The sequence below is a fragment of the Salmo trutta genome, chromosome 29, assembly GCF_901001165.1.
Source record: "Salmo trutta chromosome 29, fSalTru1.1, whole genome shotgun sequence".
Classification (NCBI taxonomy): Eukaryota; Metazoa; Chordata; class Actinopteri; order Salmoniformes; family Salmonidae; genus Salmo; species Salmo trutta.
In genome coordinates, this window is record NC_042985.1 from 40,575,339 (window position 1) to 40,594,942 (window position 19,604).

General features: G+C 43.5%; 1 protein-coding gene across 1 annotated transcript in view; it reads right to left on the reverse strand.

Moving 5' to 3' along the window:
* Positions 1-4,384: 4,384 nt before the first annotated feature.
* Positions 4,385-19,604, reverse strand: part of LOC115167616 (cytoskeleton-associated protein 5) — an 81,407-nt gene continuing 66,187 nt past the window's right edge. The window contains exons 37-43 of the mRNA XM_029722205.1: positions 19,126-19,201; positions 7,820-8,008; positions 6,051-6,158; positions 5,835-5,909; positions 5,448-5,610; positions 5,237-5,340; positions 4,385-4,895 (exon numbers count right to left, since the gene is read on the reverse strand). Coding sequence (XP_029578065.1) covers positions 4,686-4,895; positions 5,237-5,340; positions 5,448-5,610; positions 5,835-5,909; positions 6,051-6,158; positions 7,820-8,008; positions 19,126-19,201 — 925 coding nt within the window. The 3' untranslated portion in view covers positions 4,385-4,685. The remainder of the gene's footprint in view (positions 4,896-5,236; positions 5,341-5,447; positions 5,611-5,834; positions 5,910-6,050; positions 6,159-7,819; positions 8,009-19,125; positions 19,202-19,604) is intronic.

A 19,604-nucleotide genomic window follows, 5' to 3' on the forward strand; every position in this document is an offset into this window, starting at 1 on the left:
ATTGACTGTAGTTGCTCGCTCTGAAAAAACGTTGGACCACTACTACTCAACTTATGGAAATGCCTACAAGGCCCCCCCCACCCCCCTTCGGCTAATCTGATCACGAATCCATTTTGCTACTCCCTTCCTATAGGCAGAAACTCAAACAGAAAGTGTCCGTGCGAAGCAGTGGAGGCTCCTCAGAGGAGGAAGAACCATCCTCTTCAGTGAAATGTAATTATTGATTTAAAATACACTGTTTGCAATGAAGGTCTACAGTAACTTCAACAGCACTGTCTGGGGTAGCACCATGTTGCTGCTGGAGGACAGCTAGCTTCCGTCCTCCTCTGGCTATATTGACTTCAATACAAAACGTAGGAGACTCGTAGGCCTCACCCCTTTCCATAGACATACATGGTAATTATGACCACTGCAATTAGGATGTCCTCCAACCAATCAAAGCTTTTGCAGTATGAACTGACATGTTGTCCATCCAATCATAGAATTAGGATCAGAGAATGAACCTAGTGAGTTGTATTGGGATTGTGCCACAGAGCATTATGGGGGTTCTGTGTGTTGAGAAGCTTGGTTACATTGTTGGATAAAGATTAAGAATGAAAAGTGATAAGTGATAATTGAGCATTTTGGGGGATATTATTCAAATTACAGGAGACTGAGGAGGTATATTATGAATTATTTTCTTGGTTTTATAACTATTTTTGTGTCCAGTTTCCTCCACTAGAATGGTAGAATGGCCAACACTGCCAAAAATGTTGTGGACTTGTTGAAAAACCCATTTCATTTTCTGGGGTACACGGAAAATGTGCGAATCAAAAGTGAGGGTCAACCTTTGCCTGAGATCAGTTTCATGAAGGATGAAAAGGTGAGGGCGTTCAATACTAACTGGTATCAAAAGTATAGCTGGTTAACAGGGAGCTTTTCATCAAGCCGCCTGTATTGCTGGCCTTGCCTGCTTTTTGGAAAGTCAGCCTTGGTTGGTTTGAAAGGTGAGTACAGTGACACGAAGAACATCAATCGTTTAGCTAAACGGCAAAACAAAAGCAGGGAGCATATAAATGCCCACATCAGATTCAAGCTTCTGGGAAAAAGCTGCATCGACTAGGATGAAGCTCTGAATATTCAAACTGTGGAACACAACGAGAAAGTAAGAATAAACAGGGATGCTCTCAAGCGGCTTATCAACAGCCCTGCCTTTTTGGGCATGCATGAATTTGCTTTTAGAGGACACGACGAGGAAAGTTCTGCCGACAAGGGCAACTACAAGGAGCTTGCAAAGGTACTTGCACATTACTTAAAAAAATGAAAAAAATAAATCACCTTTATTTAACCAGGTAGGCTAGTTGAGAACAAGTTCTCATTTACAACTGCGACCTGGCCAAGATAAAGCAAAGCAGTTCGATAAAAACAACAGAGTTACAAACAAACGTACAGTCAATAACACAATATAAAAATCTATGTACAGTGTGTGCAAATGTAGAAGATTAGGGAGGTAAGGAAAAAAAATAGGCCAGAGGTGAAATGTACAATTTAGCATTAACACTGGAGTGATAGACGTGCAGATGATGCGCCAGTAGAGATACTGGGGTGCAAAAGAGGAAAAAGCTAACAATATGAAGATAAGGTAGTTAGGTGTGCTATTTACAGATTGGCTGTGTACAGGTACAGTTATCGGTAAGCTGCTCTGACAGCTGATACTTAAAGTTAGAGGGGGAGATAAGTCTCCAGCTTCAGTGATTTTTGCAATTAATTCCAGTCTTTGGCAACAGAAAACTGGAAGGAAAGGTAGCCAAAGGAGGTGTTGGCTTTGGGGATGACCAGTGAAATATACCTGCTGGAGCGCGTGCTATGGGTGGGTGTTGCTATGGTGACCAGTGAGCTGAGATAAGGCGGGGCTTTACCTAGCAAAGACATGACCTGGAGCCAGTGGGTTTGCCGACGAATATGTAGCGAGTGCCAGCCAACGAGAGCATACAGGTCGCAGTGGTGGGTAGTATATGGGGCTTTGTTGACAAAACGGATGGCACTGTAATAGACTACATCCAGTTTGCTGAGTAGTGTTGGAGGCTATTTTGTAAATGACATCGCCGAAGTCAAGGTTTGGTAGGATAGTCAGTTTTACGAGGGTATGTTTGGCAGCATGAGTGAAGGATGCTTTGTTGTGAAGTAGGAAGCCGATTCTAGATTTAATTTTGGATTGGAGATGCTTAATGTGAGTCTGGAAGGAGAGTTTACAGTCTAACCAGTCACCTAGGTATTTGTAGTTGTCCACATATTCTAGGTCAGAACCTTCCAGAGTAGTGATGCTAGTTGTGCGGGTAGCAATCGGTTGAAGAGCATGCATTTAAGAGCAGTTGGAGGCCACGGAAGGAGAGCTGTGTGGCATTGAATGCTCGTCTCGGCAGGGGTACCCTGTCACTGAGCAGGTAACCATCAAACTATGATAATACAGTTTAAAGTTTCAGTTGCAATAGCAGGAAACAATATTGATTTTAATAGGATATAGCTATTTAAACTCACCACGGGCAAATCTAGAGCTCAGTACACTCACAAAAAACTTGCGAGTCATGCAGACCCAGGCCACTTTACTTCCACGTTGCTGATGTGGGCTGCATCACATAACACAGATCTTCAGTGCAGAACAGTAATTAGCTGCAGTAGCTGTATTGTGAAGTATCTTTCATTTGGAATGTTAAAGGCTACTATTTAGGCCTACCTGCACATTAATGCTGTGGAAAGACTTCCTATTCACAATCTCCATTTACTGAAGGAGCTGTGACAGGAATATGAGTGCCAACTATGCAGCCAATCACACCTGGAAACCCTAAAATATATAAAATCAAGTGATTAGTGCTTCAAATCTCAAAGCTTGATAATAAATAAATAATTGGACTGATCCCTGCAATTCTGTGGAATTCTTCAATTCTTGTGGGTCTGTGACTTGGGAACACCACACAAGTGTACAGTAAACGGTTCAGTGGAAGAGTCACATTTCTGGCAGTCAAAGACGGTTGCCTTGGAAATATGCTTAGCGTCACGGATGTTATATAGAAAACTCCCGTTGTCCAAAAAACAAAGTGCAACAAAGAATTTGTTCCGAACTGAGAGCATGTCCACGATGTGTCATATGAACGTTATGAGGGCTGAGAATATTGTTCAGGTGAATGATCGATTATGCAGAAAAACATGAACGCTCAAACAGATAATCAGGGAATAAAACATCCAAGCGGGGTCTGATCACTCTTCTGACGGTGATTTCGTGCTTCAATATCAACTGGGCTCTTCAAGAAAAGGGCACGCCATGTCTGACACCTTCAGTCTGCAGGCTTTAGCTAAAGAGGAGAAACTCCGGGTTAGTCGAAAACCTGCCAGCAAGCAGGTTAGCTTCACGGCGTATGTTGCCATAGTAACTACCTCAGAGTTAAGCTGAACTGGCTTTGTGAAACCAAAAACCCAGAGTTCCCTTCAACTCTGAGTTTTCACTAAACCCGCTTTCTGAAACAGGGCCCTGGTTGCCATTCCTGCAGTCAGTATGCCAATTGCACATTCCCTCAACTTGAGACGTGTGCATTGTGTTGTGACAAAACTGCACATTTTAGTGGCATTTTGTCCCCAGCACAAGGTGCATCTGTAATGATCATGCAGTTTAATCAGTTAATTGATATGCCACTCCTATCAGGTGGATGGATTATCTTGGCAAAGGAGAACTGCTCACTAACTGGGATGTAAACATTTATCCACAAAAATTAAGAAATAAGCTTTTTGTGCGTATGGAACATTTCTAGGATCTTTTATTTCAGCTCATGAAACCAACACTTCACGTTGCATTTATATTTTTCAACGTACAATCTGGTCCGGTTGCAGCCACTAGACCTTATATTCCAAGCAATTAACAAACAGCACGCTTTTACAAGTGTCACAAACGGCCGCTTCAATAAGCCCCTTATGGTGAACGAGAGGCTTGAACATTATTTGAAGTTCAGTTCATTGCGCATTATGGCCTCTAAATGAGCCTAAAGACTTGTTCTTTTCAAAGATCCGAGTCAGTAAAACACGCCGAACTTCCCATCACTACTGGGCAGGGGCACACCACCAAAATGTACTGTATAGCAAAACCCTGACTGACAGACAAACCCCAATATTGCCTAAAGGCTGAATTTGTCCGTCGCCCAAGTTGATCCTTTCACAACAAAAATGTATACATTCATATAATTATTCCTTCGCACATAATTATTTTGGAATTGCCCACTGATAGCGCTTAAAGAACTATAAGAATGTGGTCAAATGCAGCTGAAAACGTAAGATCTCTTGCTACAAGGAGTACAAAAATAAAAACGGTCACTCGGTTTGACCTTCACTCCTACCTTTTTCAGCCTTGAACATGAAGAACAATTGAAGATATGTCAAACTTTATTTATAAAATACAAAAAATACATACAAACATTGCATCACATTCACCACACACCTCACCTTCATTAGCAATGACTGATCGCGTACACCTCACAAACACTCCATTTGTGCATTTGTCCTTTGCCCTCTTAATAAGGGATGCTGGTGGAGTAGACGTCTGTTTTGACGATTGCACCCTTATTGAACTATTTTGTCATTGTCAAGCCAAACGTGATGTTTGGCATGACAATTTCATAAGGAGTTGACAAGAGCAGAAACAGATTGGCACCCAGGCTAGTTTATTGTTGGTTGCCCTTGATCTTCTCTAGTCTCTTCATGAGCTCAGCTAGGTTGCCTGTGGAACCGGAGTCAGCGGGCCGGGCGGGGCTCTGTGGGCGGCGGTTGTGGAGGATCTGAGACATTTTGCTCTGGAGCACATCCATAGAGGGGGCCACGGGGGGCTTGGAGATAAGAGCGGTGCGCTCGTCCTCACCCTCCCTCTGCTGAGGCTACACGGGAGAGGGGGAAAAGGAGAGAAATCCACTAACTATTTACAATAACAGGAACAAACTAGAACAAAAAAATGTTTCAGTAACCACATTTCCATCCACAGTTCATTTAAGTGAAGTCATATTGTACATACAATTTTAATAAAATCACAGATGGGTTGGAAACAGGAAGTTTGTGTAATATATTTTTTTAATTGACAGAATTTGTCAAATAAAATAATTCCATATGCAGTTCAGACAACCCCCCCCATTTTAAACTGAAAAATTCACCGGTTAATGGGGGTCGATTAGTCAGCAGCAAAATTTACCGGAATTCGCATCCCTTCTTGCAAATACTGTACCTTGTTGTTCTCCAGGCCATGCAGCTGTCGGAGTATCTTGAGTCGCTCCTGGTAGACTGAGGGTCTGAGCTCGTCTTTGCCAGGAGTAGGGTCCAGACCCACACCTAATGAGGATAAATAATAGGTTAGAACAGGTGGTGTTGAGAAGCATGTGTGTAGACCTGTGGTGAGGGGCTATATCCTCTATGCCGACCCTCTCTGTTGTGTGTACCTGTGGTTGGGTATGGTGTCCTGGCCTTGTCTCCTCTCTCTAAACAGAGTGTGTTCAGGCTGTGCTCTACAAAGGTCTGAAATGTCTGTGGCAGCTTCTTCAGGTGGGAGGCAAGGTCCACCTCAGGGTGTCTCTGCTTAAACTCCCACAGCTTAGACACACCCTACACACACAATTAAAGAGAGTCACGCTGTCAGGAAAACACTATGGCAGAGCATGGAAAAACCCAGACCAATCACACTGGGTAGGAAGACCCGCTCTCTCACACACACGGCTGATGACAAACCAAATCATCCCTAAGGCCTATATTTTGTAGATAACGTTCTTGGCTAGTTTGCCATTGGGTTAGATTGTCTGACAGTAATTACATGGGAATCTGAACCTCACCTCTTTGCTGTTCTCCTTGGAAGAGATCTTTTTGAAGATCTCCCCCAACACCTCTGCATCCTTTGATTTGGGAACCTTTTAGGAGACGACAAATAGAAGATATGCGGCTTTATACTCAGTAACAAGCAGCATTCAGAGTGTCCTTGATGAAAATGTAGAACCATCTGTCATGAGGGAAAGAGAGCCCGTGAACAAACTAGATGTGTAGGAGTGTACCGTGTGTGCAGTCTCTCTGTCTGTCTTGGCAGACTTGACAACCCTCTTCAGATGAGCCTCCAATTCAGACTCACTCTTGTCCTCAATCAGTGACAGGTGATCCAGGATCTGTTCATGGAAAAGAAACATTCAACACAAACAAAAATCAAAACTACTGGGATAAATGTTGAAATCAAATTTTAGTAAAAGGTATCGAGCCAAGTCCGTGAACACGCATGTAATCATGACATAATTGGGCAATCACGAAAGCCAACAACCTGAGTAAACTGTCTGCATGTGCACCATCACGTTTATGATGATTTTGTCCATCTACCATAATGACAGGTTAAAATATCTGAGAATCAATTATATTAAATTGGGGGCAGGTGGAAACACGCATGAAACATCAAATGGACATTTAGCTAGATTGTGTCCTGGGAGAAACATTGGGGTGTTAATTTACCTGAAATGCATTTGGTCCTTTGTAGAATTTTGACTCGGTCAAACAAAATCATGGGTTTCTCTAATCCAACAATTAAGCCACAGATAAGGGGAAACCTAGTTAGTCATCTTTGATTAATATCCTCGTTCATCTTCCAAACACCCACGTGAAAACCAATGAGTAGATAGGACAGGCGGGACTTGCAGTGCTTCGAGTGTCTCAAATAGAACCAAGATATATTTCAGTGTTTTGCAACAGATGGTTGCTGACACGAGCAAGCAGTGTACATGCAATGAATAACACGTTAAATTGCAGTTAGGGTGTAAGGCACAGAAATTTTCAATAAGCAAATTATGAGGATCCAAACGAGAATCCAATGGTGTTTAAATAAGCAAATTACAGTACATGTCCAGAAGTATGTGGACACATGCGAACATATCATTCTGAAATCATGGGCATTAGTATGGAGTTGTTCTCCCCTTTGCTGCTATAACAGCCTCCACTATTCTGGGAAGTCAAATTATTTGACACCGATCTTGACAAACCATTTCTGTATGGCCCTTGCTTTGTGCACGGGGGCATTCTCATGCTGAAACAGGAAAGTTCCTTCCCAAACTGTTGCCACAAAGTTGGATTCACAGACACGTCTAGAGTGTCAATGTGCTATAACATTAGATTTCCCTTCACTGGAACTAAGGGGCCTAGCCCGAACCATGAAAAACAACCCCAGACCATTATTCCTCCATCAAACTTTACAGTTCGTCAGACTGCCAGATAGTGAAGCACGATTCATCACTCCAGAGAATGTGTTTCCACTGCTCCACAGTCCAATGGTGGTGAGCTTCACACCACTCCAGCCGGCGCTTGGCTGTGTGCGGCTACTTGGCCATGGAAACCCATTTCATGAAGCTCCCAACAAACAGTTCTTAAGCTGACGTTTTTTCCAGAGGGAGTTTGGAACTCGGTAGTGAGTGTTGCAACAGAGGATAGACGATTTTTACCACTACAACATCCCCGTTCTGTGAGCTTGTGCGGACCACCACTTTGCGGTTGAGCCGTTGTTGCACCTAGACGTTTCCACTTCACAACAGCAGCACTTAGTTCATCAAATTTCTGCCCAGCTAGAGCTGCCCCGGTCATCTGATTTGTTGGAAAGGTGGCATTCTATGACGGTGCCACATTGAAAGTCACTGAGCTCTTCAGTAAGGCCATTCTGCTACCAATGTTAATCGCGATTTTATACACTTTTAAGCAACAGGTGTGGCTGAAATAGACAAATCCACATACACTATATACACACACAAAAGTATGAGGATGCAAAGGGGAATCTAATAGTGTGTGTGCCAACCGTGGGCCCTGCCAGGCGGCAGAGTGTGTGTAGCAGAGTTTGGAGCGTGCGGTGGGGCATGTCAGTCTTGAGCTGCCGTAGGCGGTCTTTGGGGAAGAGCTTCATGAAGTTGTGCACATCCAGCAGGATCTTGTCCAGAGTAAGACTGCTTATGGTGTCTGGCAGGAACTTGATCAAACGCCACAGACACTACACACAGAGAGAGAGAGAGAGAGAGAGAGGTTTAGATTACATACACATAATCATACACAGGTCCTTGATGGCATGGAGCTCGGCCCCAGTGATGTACTTGGTGGTGCGGACACCCAAGCACATCACAGACTGAGCTCCCTGCCATCCAGGACCTCCATCTCAGGCAGTGTGAAAGGAAGGCCCAGAAAATTGTTAAAGACTCCAGCCACCCAAGCCATAGCCTGTTCTCTCAACCTCCGCACAGCAAGCGGTACCGGAGAATCAAGTCTAACACCAACAGACCCCTGAACAGCTTCAATCCCCAAGTCATAAGACTACTAAATAGCAAAACAAAAAAACGGACCATCAGAAATGACGTTCCATTTCATTTTTTAACCATCTCTTGGCACACAAACACTCACTATGCACACACTTAATGTGCTTACACACAGTCATCTATGCTGCTGCTACTCTGTTTATCATACACTGAGTATACAAAACATTAACACCTTCCTAATATTGAATTTAGTTTTGCGCAACCCCTCCCTTTTGCCCTCAGAAAAGCCTCAATTTGACATGGCAACGGGTCGAAAGCATTCCACAGGGATGCTGGCCCATGTTGACGACAAAGCTTCCCACAGTTAAGTTGGCTGAACGTCTTTTGGGTGGGTGGACCACTCTTACATACATGGAATTCGTTGAGCGTGATAAAACCCAGCTGTGTTGAAGTTCTTGACACTCAAACCTGAGAGCTGATTGTCTCTCCGCTAGACACTAAAGACCCATCATATCTGGCACTGTGCCCTCAATCGTGGAATTGAACGCTTTAGCAAAATTCTCTTCACAATTGGCTGTGACAATTGCAGGTCAGATGGGTGCAACTTTTGTTGACAATTTCAATACATTTTAGAAGGAGGATGGGATCCAACCAAATCATTTGGGTTCCTGGATCCTTTCACAGCATTAAGGCTGCATTAATCCCTACCATTGTGTCGCTGAGTCATCATAATGCTTTAGCAAATGTACATTATACCAGGGACATTGGTAGACAATGTAAGTAACCTCATTTGTCCCTCTAACTTCCCTAAATGCCTCTGCTGATCCTACAGCTATTGTATGGAGCAATCATGTGTCTATGAACCAGATTTATGCTTTTAGCACTGAGGCAGAGTGCAAAAGCAGGAAGTCCACTGTGTAACTCACCTTCCACTAACATAAATAACATGAGAATATCTACTTCTGCTTAGCTTCCCAGTAAAGCAATGAAAACAAGCAAGCATGCAAGAAAAGTTCTCAAAATAAACCACGTTAACATACGTAGCTTAAGAAACAAGGTTCATGAAATCAATAACTTTCTAGTAATAGATGACATTGATATTCTGACCATCTCTGAAACTCACTTAGACAATACCTAGCAAACAGTTACTAATAAGGATGCACCCATTAAGAAAACTAAAAACTTCAATTCCTCATCAATCCACGAGGATTTAAACATTTTATGGTTGAGAGGGATGAGGCAAAAGGAACGGTAAATAAGTCTGGCTGCACAACCGATTGGCAAACATACTAATCACTTAACGTGATTAAACTTAAGAAGAATAAACTACCCAATGAAACAAAGAAATTACTTTGGGAAAAAAGGCAAACTCAGCTCCATTGAATCAGAAGGCTACTTTTATATATATATATATATATATATTTTTTTTTTTTTCCATTGCCAAGATTAGCAAAATTAGGCATGGCAGCAACAAATGCTGACACTACACATCCAAATATATCAGACCAAATTATGAAAAGACAAGAACCGTAATTTTGAATTCCATAAAGTGAATGTGGTAAAGGTGAAAAAATTGTCTATCAACAATGACAAGCCACCAGGGTCTGACAACTTGGATGGAAAATTACTGAGGACAATATTGCCACTCCTATTTGCCATATCTTCAATTTAAGCATACTAGAAAGTGTGCCCCCTCAGGCCTGGAGGGAAGCATAAGTCACTCCGCTACCTAAGAATAGTAAATCCCCTTCACTGGCTCAAATAGACGACCAATCAGCTTGTTACCAACCCTTAAAGTTATGGGAAAAATTGTGTTTGACCAGATACAATGCTATTTTACAGTAAACAAATTGACAGACTTTCATCATGCTTATTGCGATTAGAGGTCGACCGATTATGATTTTTCAACGCCGATACCGATTATTGGAGGGCCAAAGCACCGATAGATTAATCGGCCGATATTTTTTATTTATTTGTAATAATGCCAATTACAACAATACTGAATGAACACTTATTTTAACTTAATATAATACATCAATAAAATCAATTTAGCCTCAAATAAATAATGAAACATGTTCAATTTGGTTTAAATAATCCAAAAACAAAGTGTTGAAGAAAGTAAAAGTGCAATATGTGCCATGCAAAAAAGCTAACGTTCAAGTTCCTTGCTCAGAACATATGAAAGCTGGTGGTTCCTTTTAACATGAGTCTTCAATATTCCCAGGTAAGAAGTTTTAGGTTGTAGTTATTATAGGACTAGTTCTCTCTGTACAATTTGTATTTCATATACCTTTGACTATTGGATGTTCTTATAGGCACTTTAGTATTGCCAGTGTAACAGTATAGCTTCCGTCCCTCTCCTCGCTCCTACCTGGGCTCGAACCAGGAACACCGACAACAGCCACCCTCGAAGCAGCGTTACCCATGTAGAGGAAGGGGAACAACTACTCCAAGTCTCAGAGCGAGTGACATTTGTAACGATATTAGCGCGCACCCGATAACTTGCTAGCCATTTCACATCGGTTACACCAGCATAATCTTGGGAGTTGACAGGCTTGAAGTCATAAACAGCGCAATGCATTGCGAAGAGCTGCTGGCAAAATGCACGAAAGTGATGTTTGAATGAATGCTTACGAGCCTGCTGGTGCCTACCACCGCTCAGTCAGAATGCTCTATCAAATCATAGACTTAATTATAATAAACACACAGAAATACGAGCCTTAGGTCATTAATATGGTCGAATCCGGAAACTATCATCTCGAAAACAAACGGTTTTTCTTTCAGTGAAATATGGAACCGGTCCGTATTTTTATCTAACGAGTGGCATCCCTAAGTCTAAATATTCCTGTTACATTGCACAACCTTCAATGTTATGTCATAATTACGTAAAGTTCTGGCAAATTAGTTTGCAACGAGCTAGGCAACGAACGCAAGAGCAGTGACAATTTCATGTTAGCAGGCAAAAATTTACTAAATATGCAGGTTTAAAAATATATACTTGTGTATTGATTTTAAAGAAAGGCATTGATGTTTATGGTTAGGTACATTGGTGCAACGACAGTGCTTTTTTCGCAAATGCGCTTGTTAAATCACCCGTTTGTCGAAGTAGGCTGTGATTCGATGAGAAATTAACAGGCACCACATCAATTATATGCAACGCAGGACACGTTAGATAAACTAGTAATATCGTCAACCATGTGTAGTTAACTAGTGATTGTTAAGATTGATAGTTTTTTTAAAGATAAGTTTAATGCTAGCTAGCAACTTACCTTGGCTTCTTGCTGCCCTCACGTAACAGGTAGTCAGCCTGCCATGCAGGCTCCTCGTGGAGTGCAATGTAAGGCAGGTGGTTAGAGCGTTGAAATCGACCCTAATTAAATCGGCCATTCCGATTAAATCGGTCGACCTCTAATTGCGATAGACAATTAACAAGCAGAGCGCTTACACAAATGACTGATTGGTTGAGAGATATTAATAAAAAGATTGTGGGGGCTGTTTTGTTAGACTTCAGTGCAGCTTTTGACATTATCCAGCATTGTCTGCTGCTGGAAAAACCTGTGTGTTATGGCTTTACATCCCCAAACACGGAACCCAAACTGGCTGCACGCGTGCGCCATCGTGCATACATTTATTTTGTCCCCCCACACCAAACGCGATCACGACACGCAGGTTAAAATATCAAAACAAACTGAACCAATTACATTAATTTGGGGGCAGGTCAAAAAGCATTAAACATTTATGGCAATTTAGTTAGCTAGTTTGCACTTGCTAGCTTGCTGTTGCTAGCTAACTTGTCCTAGGATATAAACATTGAGTTATTTTACCTGAAATGCACAAGGTCCTCTACTCCACCAATTAATCCACACATAAAAAGGTCAACCAAATATTTTCTAGTCATCTCTCCTCCTTCCAGGACTTTTCTTCTCTTGACTTTATATTGCGATTGGCAACTTTCATAAATTAGGTGCATTACCGCCACTGACCTCGTTCGTCTTTGTCACCCACGTGGGTATAACCAATGAGATGGCACGTGGGTATCTGCTTCTATAAATCAATGAGATGGGAGAGGCTGGACTTGCAGCGCGATCTGCGTCACAAATAGAACTTAATTCTATTTTAGCCCATGGCAACGCAGACGCTCGTTGGCGCACGCAAGCAGTGTGGGTGCAATCATTTAATACAGATTTCTCAATTTATTTTGAAATGCTCACGCACACGACACGAGGGGTGTAGTCAGCCTGTTATATTGTCGATTAAACAACAGAGGGTGTTCTTTAATAAGCCTCCAACAATCCAGGTAGATGACTTTTTTCAATCTTCACTAATGACATGCCACTGGCTTTGAGTAAAGCCAGTGTGTCCATGTACGCGGATGACAACACTATACGAGTCAGCTACTACAGCAACTGAAATGACTGCAACACTACGTAGATCTGCACTTAGTTTCAGAATGGGTGGCAATGAATAAGTTATTCCTAAATATTTCCAAAACTAAAGGCATTGTATTTGGGACAAATCATTTACTAAACCCTAAACCTCAACTAAATCTTGTAATGAATAATGTGGAAAATGAGCACATTGAGGTGAATAAACTGCTTGGAGTAACCCTGGATTGTAAACTGTCATGGTCAAAACATTGATACAACAGAAACTAAGATGGCGAAAAGTGTGTCCATAATAAAGCGCTGCTCTACCTTAACAGCACTAACAACAAGGCAGGTCCTACAGGCCCTAGTTTTGTGGCACATTGACGACTGTTCAGTCATGTGGTCAGGTGCTACAAAGAGGGGCTTAGGAAAATTGCAATTGGCTGAGAACAGGATAGCAGAGCTGGCCCTTGGATGTACACAGAACGCAAACAATAATATACATGTCAATCTCTCCTGGCTCAAAGTGGAGAGATTGACTTGATCACTAGTTATATTTGTGAGAGGTATTGAAACATTTAAAGCACTGAGCTGTGTGTTTAAATGACTAGCACACAGCTCAGACACCCATGCAGAGCCCACAAGACATGCCACCAGAGCTCTCTTCACAGTCCCCAAGTCAAGAACAGACTATGGGAGGTACACAGTACTACATAGAGCCATGACTACAAAGAACTCTATTCCACATCAGGTAATGCAAGCAGTAGAAACAGATTTAATAATAAACTTTATGGAAAAGCGGGAACTGTGAAGCAACAAACATAAGTGCAAACACACTAATATATATAAACTCAGCAAAAAAAAACGTCCTCTCACTGTCAACCGCGTTTAATTTCAACAAACTTAACATGTGTAAATATTTGTATGAACATAAGACAACTGAGACAAACTGAACAAGTTCCACAGACATGTGACTAAGAGAAATGGAATAATGTGTCCCTGAACAAGGGGGGGGGGGGGGGGGGGGAGTCAAAATCAAAAGTAACAGTCAGTATCTAATGTGGCCACCAGCTGTACTAAGTACTGCATCTCCTCATGGACTGCACCCTATTTGCCAGTTCTTGCTGTGAGATGTTACCCCACTCTTCCACCAAGGCATCTGCAAGTTCCCAAACATTTCTGGGGGGAGGGAATGGCCCTAGCCCTCACCCTCCGATCCAACAAGTCCCAGACGTGCTCACTGGGATTGAGATCCGGGCTCGTCGCTGGCCATGGCAGAACACTGACATTCCAGTGGCAATCACACACAGAACGAGCAGTATGGCTGGTGGCATTGTCATGCTGGAGGGGTCATGTCAGGATGAGCCTGCAGGAAGGGTACCACATGAGGGAGGAGGATGTCTTCCCTGTAACGCACAGCTTTGAGATTGCCTGCAATGACAACAAGCTCAGTCCGATGATGCTGTGACACAATGCCCAAGACAATGACGGATCTGCCACCTCCAAATTGATCCCGCTCCAGAGCACAGGCCTCGGTGTAACGCTCATTCCTTCGACGATAAACGCGAATCCGACCATCACCCCTGGTGAGACAAAACCACGACTCGTCAGTGAAGAGCACTTTTTGCCAGTCCTGTCTGGTCCAGTGATGGTGGGTTTGTGCCCATACGCAATGTTGCCGGTGATGTCTGGTGAGGACCTGCCTTACAACAGGCCTACAAGCCTTCAGTCCAGCCTCTCTCAGCCTATTGTGGACAGTCTGAGCACTGATGGAGGGATTGTGCGTTCCTGGTGTAGCTCGGGCAGTTGTTGCAATCCTGCATCTGTCCCGCAGGTGTGATGTTCGGATGTACCGATCCTGCGTAGGTGTTGTTACACGTGGTCTGCCACTGCGAGGACGATCAGCTGTCCGTTCAGTCTCCCTGTTACGCTGTCTTAGGCATCTCACAGTACAGACATTGCAATTTATTGCCCTGGCCACATCTGCAGTCCTCATGCCTCCTTGCAGCATGCCTAAAGCATGTTCACGCAGAGAGCAGGGACCCTGGGCATCTTTCTTTTGGTGTTTTTCCAGAGTCAGTAGAAAGGCCTCTTTAGTGTCCTAAATTTTCATAACTGTGACCTTAATTGCCTACCGTCTGTAAACTGTGACTGTCTTGACAACCGTTCCACAGGTGCATGTTCATTAATTGTTTATGGTTCATTGAACAAGCTTGGGAAACCCTTTACAATGAAGATCTGTGAACTTATTTGGATTATTACGAATTATCTTTGAAAGACAGGGTCCTGAAAAAGGTCTGTTTCTGTTTTTGCTGAGTGAATATTATTTATATATGAACCTTAACTGACTTGCCTAGTTTAAGTAAAGAACAAATTCTTATTTACAATGACGGCCTACCCCGGAAGACGCTGGGCCAATTGTGCGCCGCCATATGACACTCCCAATCACGGCCGGATGTGATACAGCCTGGATTCGAGCCAGGGACTGTAGTGACGCCTCTTGCACTGTGATGCAGTGCCTTAGACCGCTGCGCCACAGACATGGATTTTGTGTTGTAGATATGTGGCAGTGGAATACGGGCCTGAGGGCGCACACTTAGTGTGCTGTGAATTCTGTTATGAATGTATTATGTTTTTAAAATGGTGTAACTGCCTTAATTTTGTAGGACCCCAAGGAAGAGTAGCTGCTACCTTGGCATAATAAATACAAACCAATGCACCTGGCACCTACTACCACACCCCGTTCAAAGGCACTTAAATATTTTGTCTTGCCCATTCACCCTCTGAATGGCACACACAATTGTCTCAAGGGTTAAAAATCCTTCTTTAACCTGTCTCCTTCCCTTAATCTACACTGATTGAAGTGGATTTAACAGGTGACATCAATAAGGGATCATAGCTTTCACCTGGATTCACTTTGTCAGTCTATGTCAAGGAAAGAGCAGGTGTTCCTAATGTTTTGTACGGTGTACACTGTGATGCCTAGTCACTTTACCCCTATACATGTCTACCCTACCACTCCATTATGCCTGCACATTGAAAATATTGTATTGGCACTGACCCTGTATTTAGCTTACTTTGTGCTCTTATTTTTATTTCTTGTGTTTTTGTTCTACTTTACTTAATTTTTTTTATAAGAGTACTGAAATTTCATAACCTCATTGTTGGGAAAGAGCAAGAAAGGCATTTCAATATACTAGTCCATGTGACAATAACTAAAAAAAAAAACAGGACAGTGGAGAAAAAGGAAGCAATATTAAGTTGACACAAATAGGTACAGTTGAAGTCGGAAGTTTACATACACTTATGTTGGAGTCATTAAAACTCGTTTTTCAACCACTCCACAAATTACTTGTTAAAGTATAGTTTTGGCAAGTCGGCTAGGACATCTACTTTGTGCATGACAGAAGTAACATTTCCAACAATTGTTTACAGAGATTATTCCACAGTATCACAATTCCAGTGGGTCAGAAGTTTACATACACTTGGTTGACTGTGCCTTTAACCAGCTTGGAAAATTCCAGAAAATTATGTCATGCTTTAGAAGCTTCTAATAGGCTAATTGACATCATTTGAGTCAATTGGAGGTGTATTTCTAGGCCTACCTTCAAACTCAGTGCCTCTTTGCTTGACATCATGGGAAAATGAAAAGAAATCAGCCAAGACTTCAGAAAAATATTTGTAGACCGCCACATCCTTGGGAGCCATTTCTAAATGCCTGAAGGTACCACGTCCATCTGTACAAACAATAGTACACAAGTATAAACACCATGGGACCACGCAGCCGTCATACCACTCAGGAAGGAGACGCTTTCTGTCTCCTAGAGATGAACGTACTTTGGTGTGAAAAATGCAAATCTATCCCAGAACAGCAGCAAAGATGTGAAGATGCTGGAGGAAACAGGTACAAAAGTATATCCACATAACCTGAAAGGCCACTCAGCAAGGAAGAAGCTACTGCTCCAAAACCACCATAAAAAAGCCAGACTATGGTTTGCAACTGCACATGGGGACAAAGATCGTACTTTTTGAAGTAATGTCCTCTGGTCTGATGAAACAAAAATAGAACTGTTTGGCCATAATGACCATCGCTATGTTTGGAGGAAAACGGGGGAAGCTTGCAAGCCGAAGAACACTTGACCCTATCCCCTCCTCTCTTCTCCAGACCATTTCCGGAGACCTTCTCCCCTACCTCACCCCGCTCATCAACTCATCCTTGACCGCTGGCTACGTCCCTTCAGTCTTCAAGAGAGCAAGAGTTGCACCCCTTCTGAAAAAACCTACACTCGAACCCTCGTCTGTCAACAACTACAGACCAGTATCCCTTCTTTCTTTTCTCTCCAAAACTCTTGAACGTGCCGTCCTTGGCCAGCTCTCCTGCTATCTCTCTCAGAATGACCTTCTTGATCCTAATCAGTCAGGTTTCAAGACTGGGCATTCAACTGAGACTGCTCTTCTCTGTGTCACGGAGGCTCTCCGCACTGCTAAAGCTAACTCCCTCTCCTCTGCTCTCATCCTTCTAGACCTATCTGCTGCCTTTGATACTGTGAACCATCAGATCCTCCTCTCCACCCTCTCCGAGTTGGGCATCTCCGGCGCGGCCCGCGCTTGGATTGCGTCCTACCTGACAGGTCGCTCCTACCAGGTGGTGTGGCGAGAATCTGTCTCCGCACCACGCGCTCTCACCACTGGTGTCCCCCAGGGCTCTGTTCTAGGCACTCTCCTATTCTCGCTATACACCAAGTCACTTGGCTCCGTCATATCCTCACATGGTCTCTCCTATCATTGCTATGCAGACGACACACAATTAATCTTCTCCTTTCCCCCTTCTGATAACCAGGCGGCGAATCGCATCTCTGCATGTCTGGCAGACATATCAGTGTGGATGACGGATCACCACCTCAAGCTGAACCTCGGCAAGACGGAGCTGCTCTTCCTCCCGGGGAAGGACTGCCCGTTCCATGATCTCGCCATCACGGTTGACAACTCCCTTGTGTCCTCCTCCCAGAGTGCTAAGAACCTTGGCGTGATCCTGGACAACACCCTGTCGTTCTCCACTAACATCAAGGCGGTGACCCGATCCTGTAGGTTCATGCTCTACAACATTCGCAGAGTACGACCCTGCCTCACACAGGAAGCGACGCAGGTCCTAATCCAGGCACTTGTCATCTCCCGTCTGGATTACTGCAACTCGCTGTTGGCTGGGCTCCCTGCCTGTGCCATTAAACCCCTACAACTCATCCAGAACGCCGCAGCCCGTCTGGTGTTCAACCTTCCCAAGTTCTCTCACTTCACCCCGCTCCTCCGCTCTCTCCACTGGCTTCCAGTTGAAGCTCGCATCCACTACAAGACCATGGTGTTTGCCTACGGAGCTGTGAGGGGAACGGCACCTCCGTAACTTCAGGCTCTGATCAGGCCCTACACCCAAACAAGGGCACTGCGTTCATCCACCTCTGGCCTGCTGGCCCCCCTACCTCTGAGGAAGCACGGTTCCCGCTCAGCCCAGTCCAAACTGTTCGCTGCTCTGGCACCTCAATGGTGGAACAAGCTCCCTCACGACGCCAGGACAGCGGAGTCAATCACCACCTTCCGGAGACACCTGAAACCCCACCTCTTTAAGGAATACCTGGAATAGGATAAAGTAATCATTCTAACCCCCCCTCCTTAAAAGATTTAGATGCACTATTGTAAAGTGGTTGTTCCACTGGATATCATAAGGTGAATGCACCAATTTGTAAGTCGCTCTGGATAAGAGCGTCTGCTAAATGACTTAAATGTAAATGTAAACACCATCCCAACCGCGAAGCACAGGGGTGGCAGCATCATGTTGTGGGGGTGCTTTGCTGCAGGAGTGACTGGTGCACTTCAAAATAGATGGCATCATGAGGTAGGAAAATTAAGTGGATATATTGAAGCAACATCTCAAGACATCAGTCAGGAAGTTAAAGTTTGGTCGCAAATGGGTCTTCCAACTGGACAATGACCCCAAGCATACTTCCAAAGTTGTGGCAAAATGGCTTAAGGATAACAAAGTCAAGGTATTGGAGTGGTCATCACAAAAAACATTGTGGGCAGAACTGTAAAAGCATGTGTGTGCATGGAGGCCTACAAACCTGGCTCAGTTACACCAGCTCTGTCAGGAGGAATGGGCCCAAATTTTCCCAACTTTTTGTGGGAAGCTTGTGGAAGGCTACCCGAAACATTTGACCCACGTTAAACAATTTAAAGGCAATGCTACCAAATACTATTGAGTGTATGTAAACTTCTGACCCACTGGGAATGTGATGAAATAAATAATTCTCTACTATTATTCTGACATTTCACATTGTTAAAACAAAGTGGTGATCCTAACTGGCCTAAAACAGGGACTTTTTACTCAGATTAAATGTCAGGATTTGTGAAAAACTGAGTTTAAATGTATTTGGCTAAGGTGCATGTAAACTTCGGACTTCAACTGTATGTTTTTCACAAATTGGACCACACAGTTCTACCTTCATGATGAGTTCAGAGAATTTGGGGGAGCCAGCAGAGGACAGGAGGCTGTCCTGCAGTAACACCAGAAGAGCACTGGAGAGAAAGAGGTGACAGCACATTAATAAACACAACAGTAACTGCCAGAAGACTATCTGATCAGTCCTCTTCAATTCTGCATCATACAAGTGAATACACTAATACAATTAGATTGTTACAAGTCCGTTTTCTCCAGTGTGCAGTAAACACACTGGGGGGGAAGAGACGACCATAGCCTTATTTCCAATTGAGCATATTGGATGTGTTATAACGTATAATGTTATGTTACAGGTCGAGAGAAATGTAAGTAGTTAAGGTGACCGACAGTGACACATGCAATACCGCCTTGCACACAAGCCTGCATCTAGCTGATCTGAGGTGTAATCATTTGTCCCAACAGCTGCAAATACGAGTTTCTATTGGACAAATACAGGTAGGTCCCTTCACGTTTTGTTTCCTT